This window comes from Caloenas nicobarica, chromosome Z, assembly GCF_036013445.1.
Source record: "Caloenas nicobarica isolate bCalNic1 chromosome Z, bCalNic1.hap1, whole genome shotgun sequence".
Lineage (NCBI taxonomy): Eukaryota > Metazoa > Chordata > Aves > Columbiformes > Columbidae > Caloenas > Caloenas nicobarica.
This window is the reverse complement of record NC_088284.1, coordinates 28,220,336-28,241,040: the sequence shown is the minus strand read 5'-3', so window position 1 is coordinate 28,241,040 and position 20,705 is coordinate 28,220,336. Positions and strand designations below refer to the sequence as shown.

The 20,705-nt window shown below is 37.3% G+C and overlaps 1 protein-coding gene across 1 annotated transcript in view; it reads left to right on the top strand.

Moving 5' to 3' along the window:
- The window catches only part of ELOVL7 (ELOVL fatty acid elongase 7), a 32,406-nt gene extending 13,161 nt beyond the window's left edge, over positions 1-19,245 (top strand). The window contains exons 2-8 of the mRNA XM_065656488.1: positions 6,601-6,694; positions 9,020-9,210; positions 11,605-11,685; positions 12,088-12,144; positions 14,353-14,458; positions 17,282-17,418; positions 18,081-19,245. Coding sequence (XP_065512560.1) covers positions 6,631-6,694; positions 9,020-9,210; positions 11,605-11,685; positions 12,088-12,144; positions 14,353-14,458; positions 17,282-17,418; positions 18,081-18,284 — 840 coding nt within the window. The 5' untranslated portion in view covers positions 6,601-6,630 and the 3' untranslated portion in view covers positions 18,285-19,245. The remainder of the gene's footprint in view (positions 1-6,600; positions 6,695-9,019; positions 9,211-11,604; positions 11,686-12,087; positions 12,145-14,352; positions 14,459-17,281; positions 17,419-18,080) is intronic.
- Positions 19,246-20,705: the final 1,460 nt, after the last annotated feature.

Below are 20,705 nucleotides of genomic sequence, written 5' to 3'. Positions count from 1 at the left end.
TAGACATGATGATCCTGTGTCCTCCCTACATGATTTCACTATCAGCTTAAAGGGATCCATGACAGGGCTGCTGCTCCCACTTTTCTCCCTGCCTGTGGCATCGTACGTCTCAATGTTTCCTTTGGATGAGCCCATTCAGCCTTTCAGGTCCGAGTTGACTGAAAAAGAACTTTTTTCTTGAAAGATTAAGCTTTTGGTTGGGTCAGTGAGCTGCTGTGACTTACTCTGCAGCTTCCTGAGGACCAGACCCATCGGCAGTGACACTGTGGGACTGCGCACTGGTGCTTCCCCATTCAGCTGTCGCCAGTGGCTGGGTCACTGTACATGGACCAGGAGAATGCCCATGTGATTCCAGCTGGGAACTGAGCACAAAACGGGGCTGTACCCCTGCAACAGTTCCTTGCTGTGAAGTCTGCAGTATCACTTCTTCTAACAATTTATAGGCAGTATCAGTTCTTTTAACAATATATAGGCAGGTATGGAAGGAAATAAAAATTGGTCTTTCCCATCAGAATGGGAAATCCACTGGTGTGGCAGAAAACCAATCTGAAGTATGATTGAAATGAAATGTGTTTTCACTAGTTCTGCTGCTTACAGACTACTTTATTCACATAGGTGACCAAAAGATTTGATGCTGGTTTAAAAAGCAAAGCATTAAATAAAAATGTACCGTGTAAGTAATTCGGTAAGGGTGACTACACAGCATAAATATTAGATCTCTTGTTGAATCCTGCCAATGGAGAATTTTACAAGCAGACATTCTTATATAGTTTCTAAACCTCTTTCATCTGTTTTTAGCATGTCTACTTTTTTAACAAAGGAATTTGTATTTATTTTGAAATTTGCTATTCTCTCCCCCATGTCTACTCTAGAAAGTACATGCAGAGATTGTTGACTCACTCCAAGGAGTTAGGATTTGTGTTTTTAAATGGGCTGGCTTCAAAGCCAAAGTTTGAAATTCAGTCAAGGTAAGGACTAACCTAACTCATCTCTCAAAACTTGGAAGTTTCTCAAAGTTGCACAGAGTTGCCTTACCTGCCTTCTGTCTCACTTGGGCAGAACTGTCATCTGACAAGAACAGCGTTTACAAGCAATATCAAAAAAGAAAAGGCCACCTAATGCTAAGTAGGATGTAACCAGCTTGCCTGTGAGATGAATCTTTCCAAAAATGGGTTGGGTAGTTGAAAGAAAGCATAAAGAATGGGGAAGGTGATGGAAACTCCTCACAGGGAAATCTGTAACAGCAGTCGACACCTGGCTAAAGTTTAAAACTTTGTTGCTGAATATAGATGAATAATCCATATAATGTAATAGGCAGTTTGTATTTGTTTGAAATGTGACATTAAGGAGTAATGTAGTTAAAATAACTGCAAATTATGTAAGCACACAGCCTTGGGAAATAGGAAAGGCAGAGCTGGTGTTTCCCAGGTAAAGCTTAAGATACCATCTGTGAAACATCTTGATTTAATTAACTTCTCTACTTCAAGAACAGGATTAACAACAGTATACCAAGTGATTCTGAAACATGAAAGTTTCATAATTGTACCTGAATATGTAAACCAGTATTACTGTAATTTCTTAAGCTGTCATTTTGAAATCAGACTTGCATGGGTCAATGCTTTCTGGAGGCTCTCCCCATCTTCCAGTGGGCTCTGCAGGGTGGAGAGTCTTCCTGTCATTACCTGCTTGCTGGGCTGGAGGGTGATGCTCCAGATCTTTTGCTTTTGGGATCTGCCTTGGGTGGAAATTATCCCATTGAAGTTTGTACTGTATTGCCAAATTTTCCAGTCTTTCGCTAACAGATTCCTGTAAAAGTAGCTTGTCTGTCCTTTGTAATAACTACCTTTGCTGTCCAATGCACATTCTTAATTTTAAGTGTTCTAAGTTCCCACTGAGTTTTAGAATTTGTTTTCTGCAGTGACAGAGCTTACATTAGATTGTTTCATTTTGCTTGGTTTTCTGTCAAGTCATTTTGTTTGCTTCTTTTGTTCAGTAGCCATCAACATAAAACACTTGTAAAAATTACTATTTAAAAGGAAATCTTTATCTGTTTAAATATTTAAAAACTATGTAGGGGGAATAAATGAGCATCAAGAATGGCAAGTATCTTCCATGTGGGTTAAGCAAAGGAATGTGAGAAACTTCTTGTTCTCATTTAAAAATAAGGAATGTTTGAGGCATACCAGTAATTCCCATTACAAGAATCACTAATAGTTTTGTGTGCTAGCCCAACTTGAGCACTTCCAACAACTTATTACCTATACTTGTCATAATGAGGCGTTCTCATATGGCTTGCTGTGGTATTTGTGGCATTTTTGGCTAGTGTAAACGATCTTATCATCTACCCTTGCCTCTCCAGTAAGGGTAATGGTCTGACTTGAAAATGGTTCTGCCAAGCTGTATGCCTTAACTCAGCTGTGGCTTCTCGGCTCTTTCAGCTCTTTGCCGAGCTGCTGGCGACCAGAGGCCAGCAAATGACTTTGCTCTTTTAACACAGCCCTTCCCCTCTGTTGCCTCACCTACACCCCATTTTTATAATGAAGACACATCTGTTTAAAGATACCTTCAGAAATTATATTAGTACAGCTGACTTCAACCTGTGCATAGTATTACTTCCATTGACATTTTTAAATAAAAAGAAGAAAAAAAAGCACTTATTTCTTTCTGAGAGCTGAGTACCTTCCATATGTTTTTGAGATTATTTCAGTGCTTGTATTCCAAATGCATGTGCTTGAGAGGGCTGCCTCTGCATTCTTTAGGAACTCTTCAAGCTGGGCAGACTGAACGTCTATGACTGCATTTTTTAAAGTTATGTAAATTGCTTCCAATATGTTATTAAAATAATCTAATTTTGAAAATCAGTCTGCAAGTGTAAGTTCCCTAATTTTGAGAGAGTTTACTACAATCTAGACAATCTAACTCCATATTGTTACTGCATTTTAGTTGCATATTTTAATTTTGATACAAGCAGAAAGTTTAACATTGGAAATAAAAGTGCTTATGTGCTGATTCTGTAAGTACATTAGCAGGTATGTAAACTAAATGTATTTTTTTCTGACTGAACTGTGGCTATACAAATGCATAATGTGCACATGAGTTTACATCATGAAGAACTAAAGCTGTGTAGGTAACAAATGGCCTTCTCTACCCCCAAGTCTTTGTCCTTTCAGGCCAAATATTTCCAGTCTCATATTTAGAGGATAAGCTCTGTAGACTTCAGAACTGCCAGATGTTATGGGAGATTGTATTATGGTCAAAGTATTACCAGATTACTTCTTAACAATATGGTTGTACTGTAAAAAAGCAGTCTTTCAAAAATGCGTGTGTGTTCGTTGGTTGGTTTTTGGTTTTGTTTTGTTTGTGGTTTTTTCTTGTTTTTTTTTTTTGTGGAGTTTTTTTGGTGTTGTGTGTTTTTTTTTTTTTTTCTGGAGTACTAGTTGTTTTCTTGTATGTGGGATTTTTTTACTCTTCTATTTAAAAAAAAAGAAGCAAGCCTCGAACATGAATTAGTGTGCGAAGGAAGGCTAACAGGATAAGACAAAGTACCTTCCATGCTGCCATTAACCCTACTTGTAGCTAGTTAACAAACAAAAAATCCTGAAAACATGTTTAATGCAAAAAATTGTTCACAGAAATGGACTGACAGAACTAGGTATCTGGTTAAGAAAATAAGTAGAATTTTAAAGGACATTGAAAGTAAAGTTAGTGTTATATATGAAAGTTGATTTTTAAATAAGTTTTAACAGTAGAAGAGTTCTGAACAGCATTGTCCTTCTTGCAGACATTACTCTTACTATCAAAATAATTAATTTTAACTTATTGTACTTTACTTACTTTCAGATTTAGAGTAATTGATCAGTCAATATGTCTGTGTGGTGAGGCTGTGGCTGCTCCCTGGCTGGTACATCCTTCTCTCAAGGATAGTAACTAAATTGCAAAAGTTTTCAGAATAAGTTTAGCAACTGCTGTGAAATTGTATCTTTCTTGCTTGGTTATAAACAGAAAAGAAACTTTGAAGGATAAGAGCCTCTGCTGTCTTAGCTCTTGTGTAATGTTTTACAGGGAGAAGGGCTGCGAGTGTTGAGGTCAGGAGAGGTGGGACAAATGCCTCTCCATCAGTACAGCAGGGGCTGGGAAACGTGAGGATCAACTGTTTTCACATCTTCTGCCTTTTTACTACAAGCAGAAGCAATCTATTGGAAATAGCCTGGTTCCAGATAAAAGGCTCGCTTTTGGTCCCAATGCCTAGGAGGCATAAGAGTTGCAGTTTAAACACTGACAGCATGTTTGTCTAACTCCTAACGCAAAATTGAAGTGATGTCAACAAGACAAATGGGTAAATGTAGCAAACTATCTATTTGTGAGGTTGCAGTTGTCAGGATGAGAGGTTTGCACTCTAAGAGGGAGGAAAAGTCAGTCAACACCCCTAAGTCCATAATAAATGGCAATTCATTTTGAGCCCACATCCACACAGAATTTTCTGGGTTTTTGAGAGCATGTTTTGAAGCAGCAGATTACTTATTTAACTTAAGTTTCGGTCAGCATGTTGAGCTAGTCAGTCTGAGTTCCAGTAATATCCTCGTCAGATAAGAACAGGAAAACTAACTGGCAGTGATATTGGTAATCTTACTGAGCGACTCATTAAACATAATGTGATTATTTGTATTCAGTGAATATATTTACTGAAATATTGAGCCATACTGTGCATAAAGTGTCTGTATGCTTTGGCAGAATATCATTATAACTGCTGGACAAGTTACCTTCTGTTTGCATTGCCTTGTCTCTGAGACTTTTATCATGAGACTGAAATAGGAAGAATACTGGATTTTAAGGATGACTTATTGTAATAAATCTAACTATTTTAATAAAATAATTATTTTAAAAATACAGATTTTTAACACTTCTCCCCAGCATGAGTTACTTACAGCTGAGTTGTCTGGGTGTTGTAGTCAGGCAGTCTGAAGTAGCTGGTGTTCAAGACAAGATTGAGTTAATGTATGTTTGATATCATCCATAGTTTGGCTTATGGAGCAAGATGGCAGGGATATTTATAATTTGTCTGTAACCATAAAATATTTTTTCTCATGTGATTGCTAGTGCCAAAACGAAGAGGGCCACTCAAGTTTCCATTAGAAAAGGAAGATGATGCTTCTCCTGATTTTGCCAGTACCTTTATAAATATAGAGCTTTGTAGCCAACGTTATAGTATGAACACAAGCCATAAGAAAATGATCAGCCTAAAGGCAGTGACATTGAGTTGGGAAATGCTGGTGTTGGAGGATAGTATTTCTGGAAAATATGAACTTTAAAGTGACTTGCAGAGGGAATATTTCCTGAACACTAAATGCATGGTGGTTTCAGATGTTCACACACACAGGACAGAAGTGCAAAATGAGAATTGGGAAGAGGTAGATCAGATGAACTCTAATGAAGGCAGACTTGTCTGTGTTGCATCTTGTGATGAAGGGTGAGTGTACTGTACTTTGAGGTGTCTAAAAACTGTGAAATGGCAGCGAACAGGACATAATGGTAGAAGCGGGGATAAGGGTGAAGTTATTTTACAGGAATGTTAGGGTGAGGACAAATAAGAAGATGACAGTGGGGAGATCTGGAGAGGGAGGTGCATTACCATCATGAGGGCAGAACTGGCTCTCAAAACTGCAGCTAGCTGAGCGTGGAGGAGATGCAGAAGGGCAACCAGAGGAGAGGAGCTGGTTTTCAAGGTGTGCTGCAGGCTGGACAAACAAAGGTGAATACAGAGTGAAGACTGCGCAGAGGGATGCAGAGAAATTGTATGGCACAGTGAGTGGGCATAGGAGAGACGCCCTTCAAATGTTTGGGATTTTTAAAAAGCATTTTCTAGGAGGAATTAGGCAAGGAAAGGGCTGATGAGTGCTTGATTTTGGACCAAAAATCAGTATTCATATAAGCATACTTCTTTGAAAGGTTTTACATATGTAGGTGGTACTGCACACAAACTGGATGTGCTGGATAATTTTTGTGAATTGATGGTATTACTGGTGGTACTACAACACTTCATGATCCCAGTGTTGAAACAGTTGACTCATCAGCATGATTTGCATGCTAATTATAACATAGCTAATGATTATATTTAAAAGGAATATGAAGACATATTGGCACCTTTCCTCCTTCCCACCAACATCAGAAAATCACAATTTTCTATAGTAAGTGTTGCAAAGCTGAACTTCTTCACATATCAGTGACTTGAACTTTAAATGGAGATGGTAATAAAAATGAATTTAAGCAGCTGCTCTTTATTTATATTTTGCCCTTAACTGTAACGGTTAACCACAGCATGGTTTCTTGAGATAACACTTTATGGCATGGAAGCACCTTGTTTTGCATGTAGAGATTACAAAATCATATTGTTGTGCATAACAGCTCGCTATAAGTTAGCCCCAAGCATAGTACGATGTGGTCAGCTAATGCTCCCTGATCTGTATTTCACATATGGGGCTCTGTTAGCCCTTTATATTTTTTCCACTCTGTTCCCTGAAAATCTTTTCTAAAACACTTCACTGACCTTTATTTTATTAATTACCAAAATCCACATTTCTGTTTTGGTTTGTTTTCCTGCAGGCACCATCATAAAATCTTAATCAAGTGAAAATGGCCTTTAGCAATCTGACATCAAAGGCTGTACTACTGTATGATGAATGGATTAAAGATGCCGGTGAGTCATTTAAATCTAAAACTTATTAACTTCCAATAATTTTGAATAGCAATGTGTAGCGATTCTAAGAGTATCTTTGTTTTTCTTTAAACGTTTCTAAGACTTGCCAGATTACCCGTTGATGTTTTTAACTATAAAGAACAGAGTAGTTTCTTGTGTTTTAAAACAGAAAAAAGCAAAACTCAGCTAGTTTATGGGTATAACCTCAGACTAAATAAAGTTCAGACAGTGATTCTTCTGTAGGAGTTTCTGGCTTGCCTGAATATATAGTTTCCACTTTTCCTGTGCTGCTGAGCATAAGGCTTTAACTCTTTTTTTAAAATTAATTTTTTAAATTACGAAACATCGTATTTACTCACTTAACTGAGCTAGATGTGTGATGTTACTGTATTTTGCTTTTGTGAAGTAAAAGAAATAAAAATCCTGATAAGTTATAGTATCTTGAAATCAATCCTCAATGATGAACTCTCTCATTGTTCTGTTTTGAAAAGGAATGTTAGTCTCTTGTTGCAGCTGGTATGAGGATATTAAAAAGATTTTGCTTTAATGTTTCTGTTCTGTAGTTCTGCATGCTTTCCAAAAAACGATAGACAAGATCTCGTTTGGGGTTAAGACCCATCTGTCACAGTGGCATCCCTGAGTGTTCCTCACTGTGCTAGGCCCATAGTGGTGGGCATTAGCTGATTCCTGGGGAAAACTTGAGAAGCAGTTAAGGTTTGATCAATAAAATTACTAATTTATATTTTCCAGTACAGCTGAGAACTATTTCTGTCATTCTGTAGAACCACAGCATGCAAGTGAGCAGGGAGTTTTATCAGTATGACTTACAGGGTGAAGTGGATTGAGAATGGAGATGGACGATGGAGCATTTCTGCTGCCTTGTCCATGACTTCAGAATCTGAGTTCCTCGTCTCTCTGCCTACCAGAGCTTGTATTTGGTACCTCATAGCATGCTGTTAGTGGCTGGACATGGTTTCCTGAGATCAAGGTGGGAAGACCAATGTGAAAGTTTTGGTAGTAGCAGTGCAAGGGGTGGATACAGAAAAAGCAGTCAGCTGTGAAGAGCTGGTGGTTCTCTTGGAGTGCAACACAGATGCCTAGTGCTGTGCTTCACAGTCCGTGTTCATCTGCGCGTAGCAGCAGTGGGCACATTATAGGCTGTGAGCAGTGTTATAATGTGCTTTCCTCCTCAATCTGTTTTAAAACCCCCCAGTGGCTGTTAACAACATCAAAAGGTCTCATGGGTTGCTTGAATGCTGTGGGTCGAAAATCACTGACTTAAGACATACAGTCATGAATTAAACACTTAACAAAAATTGCAGTGGTGTAACTTCACCCTGAAAATACAGCAGCAAACCATGAAAGCAGCAGTTTACTGAGTCAATAGTTAAGGTCAGGATCATTCAGAAATGAATTTTCCAAAAGTCAGTTTCTAAAAACTAAAAAATATATATTAAAAACATACATGAAGTTCATGTAAATGCTTATGGAGAAATATGGGAGTCTTTGGTGAGCTGTGACTTGGCAGGGAACCATGGAAGGGTGCAGTGGAATGGGGGTGAAGCTCAGATGGAGTGCCTGCCAGCCTCAACTGCAGGGAGAGGGAGCATGGCCTGCGTAGGGGAAGGACTCTGCAGTACTTCTGTCTGGGATAACTGGAGAGGAACTTGCAACACTTTTGCTGTTTAGAGGCTTGTAATACGAAAGTGTGTTTTTTATGGTGCTGTGAAAGTGGTGACATGTCTGGACTGAATAGCCACAAGCCTCAAGTACTAAGCTATGAATACCAACTGATGGGATAGAAGGTGTTCTAACCTTAAAATCCACATGTTTACTATGTCTAATGTCGTACTGCTTATAAAGCTTAAGGATGTTGAAGAGTGGGGCTACTCCCTGTTAGTGACTTGAACTTGTGAAATAAGGTTCATGCTTTTCCAGAAAAATGAAGTCTCAGCAGGAAATGCAGCCTCACTGATCTGCTTGTGCATTGCCTTCCTCTGCTGCCCTTTGAGCTCCGTTCGTGTGTGAGAATTCAGACTTTCCATGAATGAGAGCTCTGGACTGAAAATTTGATCACTTATGATTCTATGTCTCCTCTTCATTGCATGTGAAGAATTGATGAGCAAAGAAGCATTGAATCGTACAGGTGCTAAATCTTGTTACCTAGTTGGTATGGATTCGAGGTGAACAGACTCTGAAACATGATCAGTGACAGCAAAACCTAAACCATTAAGAATTAAGTACCTTTCTATAACTGTTTTAAGATTTAGTCAGTACTGAAATGATCTGATTTTTTTTTTTTTTTTTTCCTCTCCCCTCATCTAGATCCAAGACTGGAAGGCTGGCCACTCATGTCTTCACCTTTCCCAACAACCTTTATCATTGGAACCTACATTTATTTTGTCACTTCCTTGGGACCCAAACTCATGGAAAATAAAAAACCTTTTGAACTCAGGCAGATAATGGCATTTTATAATTTTAGTGTGGTAGCCCTCTCTTTATATATGACTTACGAAGTAAGTACTACTTTTATTTGTAATGTATTTAAGTATTTAGTGTGTCTAACTATCCTCATACTAACTTTTAATAAACTTATTCATACAATTCCCACCTTGCAATTCTCAAAAAACTATTATTCTGATTGTTGTAATTATATTCCTCCAAGCAGTATGCTAAACTAATTGCACTGATACTTGAAAAAAGGAGTAAGTCATACTTAGATTGTAAAATATTTTATGTGTCATTGTCTATAATTTACAAAATTAAAAATTCTCATAACTTTTTCAGTTTCCCTGAGTTGTAGCAGCTAAAGCAGACTACATATTTTTCTTAGTCTGTTGTAATTGTTTCTGTCCTGCTACACGATGGTCAACACTGATGTTTCAAACTCCGTAAAAAGTATGTTTACTATGGAATAATCTTCAGTTAGATCTGCCTTTTAAATGATAGAAGTTAACAAAATCTAATTTGGGGATTTCCTTTTTTTTTTTTTTTTTTTTTTTTTTAAAATTAAGAGTGAGGGCGGGTGGAACCCAACCAACCAAAAGAAAAAAAGACCCAAAACAACAACCACCAGAAACCACAAAAAAACCCAAACATGGAAGTCTTTAGCATTGATTTTCCTCCCCCATCCCCATCCTCCCTTTCTCTCAAAAGGAATGTTGAGATTTAGCTGTTCTTCATAGCTCAAGCAAAAGCTAGACTTAAAGACTGGAAAGCCTGATGAGCTGTTTAGTGTTACGGTTGAATGACCCAAAAATCCTTAGCCATGAATGGTATAGGCTATGTAGAAGCTTCAGTTACAACCTTAAACCTTAATGTGTATGTTGAGTTTTTTAGTTTATTTCTTTGTTTGTTTGTTTGTTGGCTCATTGGTTTTGTTTGATTGTTTTTTAAAGTGTAGCTATTTAACAATATCATAGTGTGAACAATAGCCTTATACATTTGCTTGGTGAAGCATCACAACGCTAGTACTGATTCTGTGTTAAATATGGCAATGTGGCTATTTCAGGTTTGGCAAACTAGTAATGAAAAGTTACCAAATTACTGTGCCAAACTGGCAGGCTACCTTTCTGTTAGCTGAACTGCATAAATTTCATCATGACTTAATTGAACTGCTTGACATGTCTTTTAACAGCGCTCCAAAGGCAGTGCAGCAGCAGCTACTTTGTGTCATGACTGTTATGTGGAAAGCGGTGGGCAAGACACACGCAATTGCTGTTCAGACTTTGTTTTGAAAAAATCACCAAACTTGCCTTTGTGATTTTGTGACAAGTTTGGTTTTGGTTATAACCCTCAGAAACAAACAAACAAAAAATTAAACTTCTGTTAGTGTCTTACACTAACACAGAATTCAATAAATGTGCTGTCAGGGTTTCTATGTCTCCATTTCATGAAAGAATGCATGGAGAGAGTGCAACAGATTGAATTTCTGCTATTGTCTGGTGCTCAGCGAAAAGCTGATTCTTTCCCTCTTTGGAACCGAGCCATTTGGTGGGTGCTTTGGTATTGTGCTTTCTTGGTGGAGTTTCAAATCTTATTTTATTTAAGCAACTGATTTGTTTAGGAAGTTAAACGGACTAAAACCCTCCATCTGTTAAGAGAGCTGAACCTCCTGTCGTGCATGAGTGGATGATGATGATCAATGGATGAGAAGCACTTTATAAACAGATATAAGATATGGTAGTCCTAGTGGCTGGCAGGGGAATGAGCCAACTGTTAACAATGTTGCTCTTGTCTGAGCTTTAATATATTCCAAGAGAAAAAATTAAATTATATGTGTTACATACAGTCCTTTGGTCATGCGTGTGCTCTCATTTGTAAAACCCTAGCTTCTCGTCATTCTTATCAGTGAAAGACTAATTGAATCACGCAGTTTAACCAAGCAAAACTTCAGAAATTATGATACTAAAACTACAGTGCATATTGATGCATTCCTTGTCTTTAATGACATTAAGCCATTTTTTTCTCTTGTGATGGTTTTCTTTCAGTATTAAGATGCTGTGCTGGTTTCTTTTCAGTATTAAGATGGTTGGCTGTGATAGCAATTTTCAAAAAATTTCAAAATGTTTGGTTGTTTTTTGTGGTCTGATTTACACGGTAAGTTGGGTTTTTTTTAACATTGGTTTTGAGATGCAGCTCTTTGGTTACTAGTGGTGAAATAATGGGTATAGGAAGAAAACTCTTGTTTAAAGGTGTGGTCATGGAATTAAAAAATCATTAATCTGCAATGGCAAAGGATTTTATGGTAGCTGGCCCACACAGAGGTAATGAATGACAAGGTTGCTGATTCAACAAGTTTTAAATATTGTTTTCCTCTCCTGCTTAGTAATTATGAAAGCAATTCAAAATAATGAATTTTTCAAAAGGCATAAAGTAAATCTTTGCCCTTTCCCTTTTCTTTGCTCCAGTTTCTTATGTCAGGCTGGGCCACAGAGTACTCATTTCGATGTGATATCGTTGACTACTCGAGGTCACCTACAGCTCTAAGAGTAAGTTGACAGACACAAAGCTGAATTGTTCTGCTACACTGACTTTATTTTTAGAAGTGCTTTTTGAACAACCAAATGCACCACTGTAGAGTGGAATGCACTAAATGGAAATTTCCTCTTGCATAATGTAGAGCATGTGAGTTAACTGGAGGTATTGGCTGATTGGGAGAAAGAAAGAAGCAACATATTTGTTGGCTTGTTCTTCTTGGTTTTAAAATTCCTTTGGGATTAAAAAGTGTTTTGTGTTTTTAAAGAAAAACCAAACAAACCACACATTTAAATATTTCTGTCAGCCCTGTGATGCCACTTACTTCCTTTATATAGTTACTTATTTTTCCTGCAGCTGCTTAGTTTTATTTATGACTATTATGATCTAACAATTTCTGGTTTTTACTCTTCCAGATGGTGCGAACTTGTTGGCTTTACTACTTTTCCAAGTTCATTGAATTATTGGACACTGTGAGTATTTGTAGTCTAATAAATGAAGTAGTAGTATTTATTTTTCACAGTAGAAGAACAAGTGCTGCTGGGGGCATAAATTGCTTTTTATTTAGCCCTCCAATCTTCAGTTATTGGAATACCGTCAAGGTGCTTACCCTTATTATCTCTTCTCATCGTATTATCCCATTACGCTGTCATTCCTTGATTATCAGAAAAAATGTTAATGGGGGAGCACACCTTTAAAAATTTAGGAGGCCCTCATAACTTGTCTGTTTAACAGCTGAATACACCAATCTGTTGTGCTATGGCAATGCTTGTCTCAACACCACAGATAAAAAAATGTTGATCATGCTCAATTTTTTTTCCACATCATCTTCAGATTTTGTCTTCCATATTCAGAATATTTTCTTCAGCAGTCCTGAATAAAGTATTAATCATCATACCTACCTACTCTAAATTCCTGTGTATGCCTTGGGTGTTGTGCCTATAGATGTGTTTGATATCATTATGGCACTCTAACCTTTTTCAAAGGAAGTCTGAGCAGCACTGCATTGAATCAGAATGTAGACCTTGCTCACCATCAACAGCCACCTTCCTTCAAACTGGCAACCTGTCACGAGTGGGGTCCCCAGGGATCGATATTGGGCCCAACACTGTTCAACATCTTCATAAGGGATTGTTTGCCGATGACACCAAACTGAGTGGGGAAGTGGACACTTCAGAAGACAGAGTCACCCTGCAGGATGACCTCAATAGGCTGGAAGAGTGGGCTAAAAAGAACCTTATGAAGTTCAGCAAGGACAAATGTAAGGTTGGGCTGGGATCTACCTGAGGGGCAATGAGTACGAGTTCCTCCTGGGGAGATTCCAATTGGACACAATGAGGACAATCAGCCATTAGAATAATCTCCCCTGGGAAGTGGTGGGTTCCCCAACATTGGACACTTTAAGATTCAGCTGGACAGGGTGCTGGGCCAGCTTGTCTAGACTGTGCTTGTGCCAAGAAAAGTTGGACCAGGTGATCCTTGTGGTCCCTTCCAACATGACATTCTATGATTCCCCTCTTCCTGAGACTGACATCTGGTAGGGTTGGTTTAGCTGTTCTCAAATCAGCTTCTGCGTTGTGGAATCATCTGTGATTTTGTTTGCCTGGTTGTATAGGACATAACAGTGGTGATTCAGGAGCTCACTCATGAGCAGTTAGGATGTTCTATACCCTGCCAGCAAAATTAGCCATCTAAGTTTGATCTGCAAATACTCATGATTCAACACTGGAATATCTTAATTATTGAGACAAATGGAATGGTAATGGAAGGGCCAGGAATGCTAAAGCTGGAAAAGCCTGACAAGTTTAGTCCTCTATTTACCTTTACTATGCACGGGTTAGACTGTTCCTTTTTAGTTAGTCCTGGGCCTGAAAAATTATTTTTTTTAAAATTTGTTTCGTTTGAATTTACCTAGTCAGGTACCTGTTTCTCAGCAGGCTTTTGGTTTTATTGCAAAAGTAATTTCTTAGCTGTACTTAAGTCAGCTGTTTCCAAATGTTTTCCTGGGCACACCAGGCTTATTTTCTTCCGTGTTCCTTAGCTTACCATCTGATACTACCCTTTGCATGATCTGACTTCTCCTTACACAGTTTTCTTGCTCTGTCTTCCCTTAACTCTTCTCTCGATGTCTGTCCTTTAAGATGTGGCCTGTCAATATCAATTAAGAATACATACATATATTCTGTCAAATTTTGCCTTTTTGCAAGGGTAGCTGAGTGTTCATAATAATGCGCTATTTCTATAACTTAATATTTTCTACTGTCTTTATCTGTTGCTAGTCCTTCAGTTAATTTTTTCAAATGACCTTGCTTTAGTAGTGCAGAGGACTTAAAATCTGATGCTTCTTGATACTTCTCCGTCCAAGCAAGTCCTTCTTACACCGTCCGTTGCACACACAGGTGATGGCTCAACATTGGACATGTTTTCATTTGCTTTCACAGCTTGCCCTGGCTTTTCAGATTCCACAGGTGGATTTTACATACTGGTTTAATTTTTTTTTTTTTTTTTGAAAACTGGTTTGCATATCCAGAGCCCCAGTTTCCTTTCTTCTAAGACTGTAACTGTGAAGGATTTTTAAACGTATAGCAGTGAGCAACCAGCACTGATGCATACAGTTTTCTATAAGTATGTTGGGCTTTATTATCGCCTGTAACATTCTGTTCATTAAAAATCTGTTTCAGATATTTTTTGTGCTGCGTAAGAAAAACAACCAAGTTACATTCCTGCATGTCTTTCATCATTCCATCATGCCATGGACCTGGTGGTTTGGAGTCAAATTTGCTCCAGGTAGTGGAGAGAGAGTTTAAGTTGTACATATCTTCTGGTAGTAAAAGTTAACTATACTAGACAAAAATATTTAAAGAACAGAATTAAAAATCTTGCAAACGTAAATGTTTATAAGTTTAGATGCCTGCAGTATTTCATGGAACACCTGAGATCACCATAATTATTTATATGGGTGGGGAGTATTTGTTTTTCCTATTTGATAGCATTTTGCATAGTGTTGGTTTCTCAGAGTGTGGGAGGAGAAGGGTGCAGAGGGGAACACTGTAGAAAGCAAAGAGCATTATTACATAAAAAAAGAGAGGTGACTGCAAATTCAGAAGTGCTAAGGGGAGATGTACAAGGCAGATAACTGTTGAAACTACTTCAAAGCCATTTGACTCCCAAAATGTAAGAACTGAGTTGGAGGGGAGGACTATGTTCTCATTTGGTTTTTGCCTGTTTAAGAAATTATTCAGGCTTTGTTGCAGTTATTTTTATGGGCTTTAGGTAGCATAAGGGGGGGTTATTTACATCTAATATTTTGGCTTTCCAAAACTACAGAAATATTTTCTGGACATTACTTATTACAGAAACTTACTTGAATTGTACTGAATTGAAAGTCTTGGTCTACTTCTAGCTTACTTTCACTTTCTCCTTTCTTGCTCTGCGTGTCTATGCATGCATCTTCCTATGTTATATTATTAGTGTGCACCACTAACAAATATAGCTTGCTGTGAGAATAGCCTGATAAGCACAGAGTGGAAAAATGCACAGTCATTTAGTAGTCCACCTCTAGGAGGGTGTAGGGTTTTTTTAAGTGTTTCTACTAAGATATAGATTTGTTTTGTACATGTTTCTTCATTCATGTTCTCTGACGTTTCTTTCTCCCAGAAAACTGATCACGAATTGCTTATTAAATCTGACCTGTTAGTGTCTGGTTTGTGAATACAAAAATAAGACCTGGAAGCAGTCCAGAAGATTTGTAGATGGGATCTTTTGAACATGTCCAGTGTGCAGATTTTCCTAGTGTATAAAAGGATATACCTCTGTTGTATTTGTTTCTCTTATTAGGAAGCTGCTGTCTTGCTCGTGTCTTTGGGAAATATTGCTGAGTAACTGGTATTTTAAGTTAATGATGGAATTGTAAATAGTTTTCTGAGCATACAGTTCAGTGTGCTTATAGATTTGGGGGAAAAAAAAAAAGAAAAACAAAAACAATAGCAAGTAACAGTCCCTCTTCTTCAACCTTGAAAAGTTTCCATTTATAGATGATTAACTTCCTGCATTTTATCTGGACATCGGATCAGTATACCGGCTACAGGCTTCTGATTTTTCATTGGAGTCGAATTTCCCATATGATAATTTGACAAATACTTTCAGCAGCGTGCAAGAACTGTTTTGTCCTCTGCTAATAATAGACCCTCATATTAATGCAGAGCTGTGTTTATTCCTGCAACTCTACTGCTTATCTTTATACTAACATTTCCAAATATTGTTCTGTTTGATAACTTAATATTTTTTCCAAGAATATCAGTCCTGCTGTTGATTATCTTGTATTCAGTTTCATCACTGTTTGTCCTTCTAAACAGTAGTATTAATCAAGTTTTCAACCCGTTTGTAAAAAAAGATGGGATTGGATAAACATTCTGATTTTTCTCTGATCTGATATAGACAGGTGGTTGTAAAATTGTGCTTATGTATGGTGTCGATTTTTGGAGCATATTTTTGTACATTGATTAGGTTGTTTTTCTTTTTTCTCTGCTTTAACTATTTATTTTTTCTTTTGAATATTCACTGCGCAAGCCAAAAAAAGTATGTACATTTGAACTGTAAGAACACACAAATTATTTTTAAAAGTACAAATAGCTAAGTTTCAAAGAAAGTTTGCAATCACAGCTGGAGTTATCATCTATCAAGCTGGAAGATTACTGTGAGCTACTAAAATCACAAAATAAGTTTTATTTTTAAATTTAATGATTTTAATGGAAAATTGGCTTTTTCTCTCATTAAATGTCTGCTTTTATGTCATCTTGTGTTCTTCCTGATGCTCAGTATTTTCATGTTCATATTTCTCTTAAAAAGACTTTGCTGACACTTCTTGCATCATTTTAAACTATAATTTCTTGTGTTTGTTAAAATAAAGTTACTTCACCAGGATCATCTAACTCCGTAGTTGATCCAATGAAAAAGGAAGTGTTTTCTTACTTGCTTTGTGAAATTTTCTTATCCTACCAGTTTCAGTCATGAGTTTGTCATGGGGCTACTTTGCCTTAAATTTCCTTTTCACTCTAAGTCTGGTTTTGAGATGGACAATAGATTTGGGAAACCCTCACTTAGGTAATGATTCCAGAAACTTACTATTGAAAACCATGATTCTTTCTCTGGGAATCTGGAAATCTGTGCTAGGAAGAGAATTATTACTAATCCTCCAGAGCTTTGCCAAGTTCATCATGATGTCTAGAAACGAGGAGTAAAACAGGAGGAACACTGTTTCTACTGAACTCTCTGTGTGTCCATCATGTATGTGTTTTAATAAAAAATAATAACAAAAGGAACCCAAAGAACAAAAAATTAGAGTGAAATCTTTTACAGATAATTAGATCAGCTAGGTTTTGTTGGTGTTTGGGAAATGCTTAGATAAGCCTTTTCTGAGAAAGAAAACTGATACAATCCCTCAGAACTGCTGTCAACGCAATTCAGGTTAAGTACCTTGAGGGGTTAATCAAAGTCTGTAGGTTTTGTGGTACGTTTTTTTTCTACCCCAACTCAAAGCAAACTAGTAGGACCTGAGGTGACTTTTTAAAATACCTGATGAAATAATTCTATGTTTTGTTTTTCCTACAGGTGGTTTAGGAACATTTCATGCTTTGCTGAACTGTATTGTCCATGTTATCATGTACACTTATTATGGAATATGTTCTTTGGGACCAGCATATCATAAATATTTGTGGTGGAAAAAATACATGACAACTATACAACTTGTGAGTAATTTTCTGTTTGATGTAAACACTTCTCAGAAAGATGATTGTGGCTAACACATTTGTATGTGTTTATGGAGTAGTCCATGTAGCCACGTGTAACTCTGAACAATTTACCTTGAATATTTATAACTTAAAGTCTCTTTGTCTTGGTGGCCCTACCAGTGGATTATTAACTTGTAGTTCATGTGGATTTTTTTTTTTAAATCCTCCATTAAATTGGGTTTTTTTGGGACATACAGACCTTTTTGTGTCACATGCTAGTGTGCGAGGAAAGTGGGAATTCATGTTCACCAGTCGTGTTTTTTGTTTCTCTCTGTAATTTTTCTGAAGAAGCCTCCCATGTGTCACAGGTCAAACACTGTTCTTTCTTCTCTGAACTGGCCAAGGCAGACTCCCATTCTCCTAGTATGGGTTTCTCAGTGCTGCTTGTAATTTAGTTTGTTCCAGGGCTTCCTCTTTCTTTACTCTGTGAATCTTTTTTTCAGTGGAGTAACATTTTGGGAGAGGGGCTCTAAAGGTCCTTCTTTGTCATTTGAAAAAGCCTGCCCCCAAACATGCATTCTGTTTTTCTGTATGCAAGTTATGCTGAATCTTTTTAAACTTCTGTAGTAAGTTTGTAATTTATTTTAAAAGTATTTCTTTTCTTCCCCTCTTTCCTCCAGGTCCAGTTTATTATTATTACAGCCCATATAGGACAAATCTACATAATGGATGACTGTCCGTACCAGTATCCAATTTTCATGTTTATTATTTGGCTATATGGCGCTATGTTTTTAGTCTTGTTTCTCCACTTCTGGTACCATGCTTACACGAAGGGGAAAAGACTACCAAAGGTGGCAAGAAATGGGGTCAGCAAAGATCAGTGAAACAAACTCTTGTCTCTAAACACAATAAAGTGTATATGTCAAAGTTGAAACTTGCACTACTGGACAATCAAGCTGTTTAGGTGCATACAATACACAATGTATATTTTGTATGTTTTCTTCCAAAACAGAATTTGTATTTTTACTCTAAGTTATTTGGGATTCAGAATTTGGGGCTGGGAGGAGGAGCATGGATCTCTGACTTTAAAAAAAAAAAAAAAAAAAAAAAAAGGTAAAAAGATGTTTTTTTCAACAACTTGTTCATCTTTATCCTATAAGAAATGAACGGATAGATGATCTCTATCTAGAAGATGTGTGAAAACAAAGATATTCATTGTGAAAATCAAAATGTGTATGACAAGTACTGAGTACTTTGAACACTGAGGGGATATAATTACTTCACCGTAAATGTTACAGGCATTGAGACTGCCAGCTGCGTTTTATTAAAAGAGTGAATCTTCAATAAGTACTGTTTATAGAATCTAAAGCTTATTATTAATATAGTTAATACATAAACATTATTACATGTGTTTACAAACTATATTACTTAAAGGAATGTATGTTAATCTGTCAAGGTATGGTGTTTCATTTGAAGATCATAGTTTTTTTGGATATACTGTCTTTTACTAAGATAATTCATTTCATATTCTACTCACTTGAACATTATTCTAATTTGGGGATTATACAAACTGTCTTGTAGTGTAATGATCAGAACACCTTACTGATTTGTTCACCAAAGTAACCTAATTACTTATTATTCAATGAATCTATGGATATGTTTTGATATTGGTAGCCTAGGCTGTTTAGTGGGAAAAAATGTTGTAATTCAGTAGCCAAAACTGTAGTCCTCAAATAAGTTTAAAAAAAATTTTTTGATTGAAGCCTAAGTGTCACCTAGCATGATTGTACTGTGCTCTGTTTTCTTCCATTTCCATTATCTATTGAAATACATGCCTAGAAAGATTTTCTGTTGTTTTTGGTTTTTTTTTTTTTCATGATTATTATTGCTTCTTTTTAAGAACTCGAGGTTAAAGTTCCTCCATTAATAGCACCAGTTACCTTGTCCAGAACTAGGCAAAAAGATACGTGCCATTCTCTGAGCTGCCAAGGGTGGGCCAGGCAGTGGTGACCAGACATGTCTCCGGTCCATGTAGAAGTAACCAGTATGTTGTTTTCCATGGTTTGGCAGATTGTTAGGGTCACACATGTATCAAAGTCAAAGGACCTAGCTATTTGTATGCAAGTTGCATTTGTACTGTATGAGTTTATTAAGGAATTGGTGCATGCAACAGATGTGTAAATAAGGAGTTAAAGGTGTTTAACTTAATGGTACCTTTAAAAGTACTGGTTTTTATTATATTCACTACTAACAGAAAAGAAACTTGCAATATCTGCTTTGTGCTTGTTCTATCTGTGGGATTTTTCAAATACCCCGAACTTTGGGGCTGTTTTTTATTTGCCTCCCTGTTTTACAATTCCAAGAAAGTAGATTTGGTTACCTGAATACTTTTATGGGAATACTGACATTTACGGTGCATTGTTAATGCTGAAAGAATTTAAATTTTGTCTTGGACATGAGTTGCAAATGATTTCTTATGAGTTTACATACAAATCTTCTTTATAAAACAAATTAAAATATCTTTCCACTATTTAGTCTCTATAGCCTATCAGCTGTCATTGCAGATAGAAATTGAATCCCAGAAAGGATTTGGACAGCTTGAGATGTATATCGCGACCCATAAATTTTAGATGCTTGATCCTGGAATCCTCCTTGCTGAGTTTTGGCTCCCTGGCAGTGCACACAGAGAGGTGCTTTAGCACAGAGTCCAATACAGCCAGGGTGCTGATCAGGAGCCACACACGTTTTCAGTAGGAAATGCAATCACTGACTCTTAAGTCTCAAATCCTGCCAGCCTCCAGCCCATATGTATGCCCTTCGCTTCCAAAGTAGGGGGTCATCTCCTAAGGACAGAGACCTCTAGCTGTTTCTTCAAACAGCTAGACATGATTTTCCACTGATTTATTTTTAAAGCTTGAGTGGTGCCTATTTTTTATATAATAACTTATTAACTAAGAACTGATTAAGAAAAGTGGGACAATTTGCTTCAGTTAGGCCTTGTTGAGCCTGAAGGTTCAAACATGTTTGAGAAATGCAGGGCTTTGGTGGGGGAAGGCTGTGACAGCTCATCTGTAGTGTAAGCTATAGGATACTACCCTCTGCTTCTTCTGGAGGGAAGCAGGCATTTCTCTCTAATCTTGCAGGTGACTCCTGTGCCGGGGTGGGGAGGTCCTAGTTCTGGTCTCTGATTTTGCAGTTATCCCCCTTCTCTGTGCTGTAAAAATGCCTGGAGGAACGCATCCTGCAGCTGCGTGTGAGGAGCCAGACACTTGTTTGTTGGTTTGGGACCTAGATCTGCAAACTGA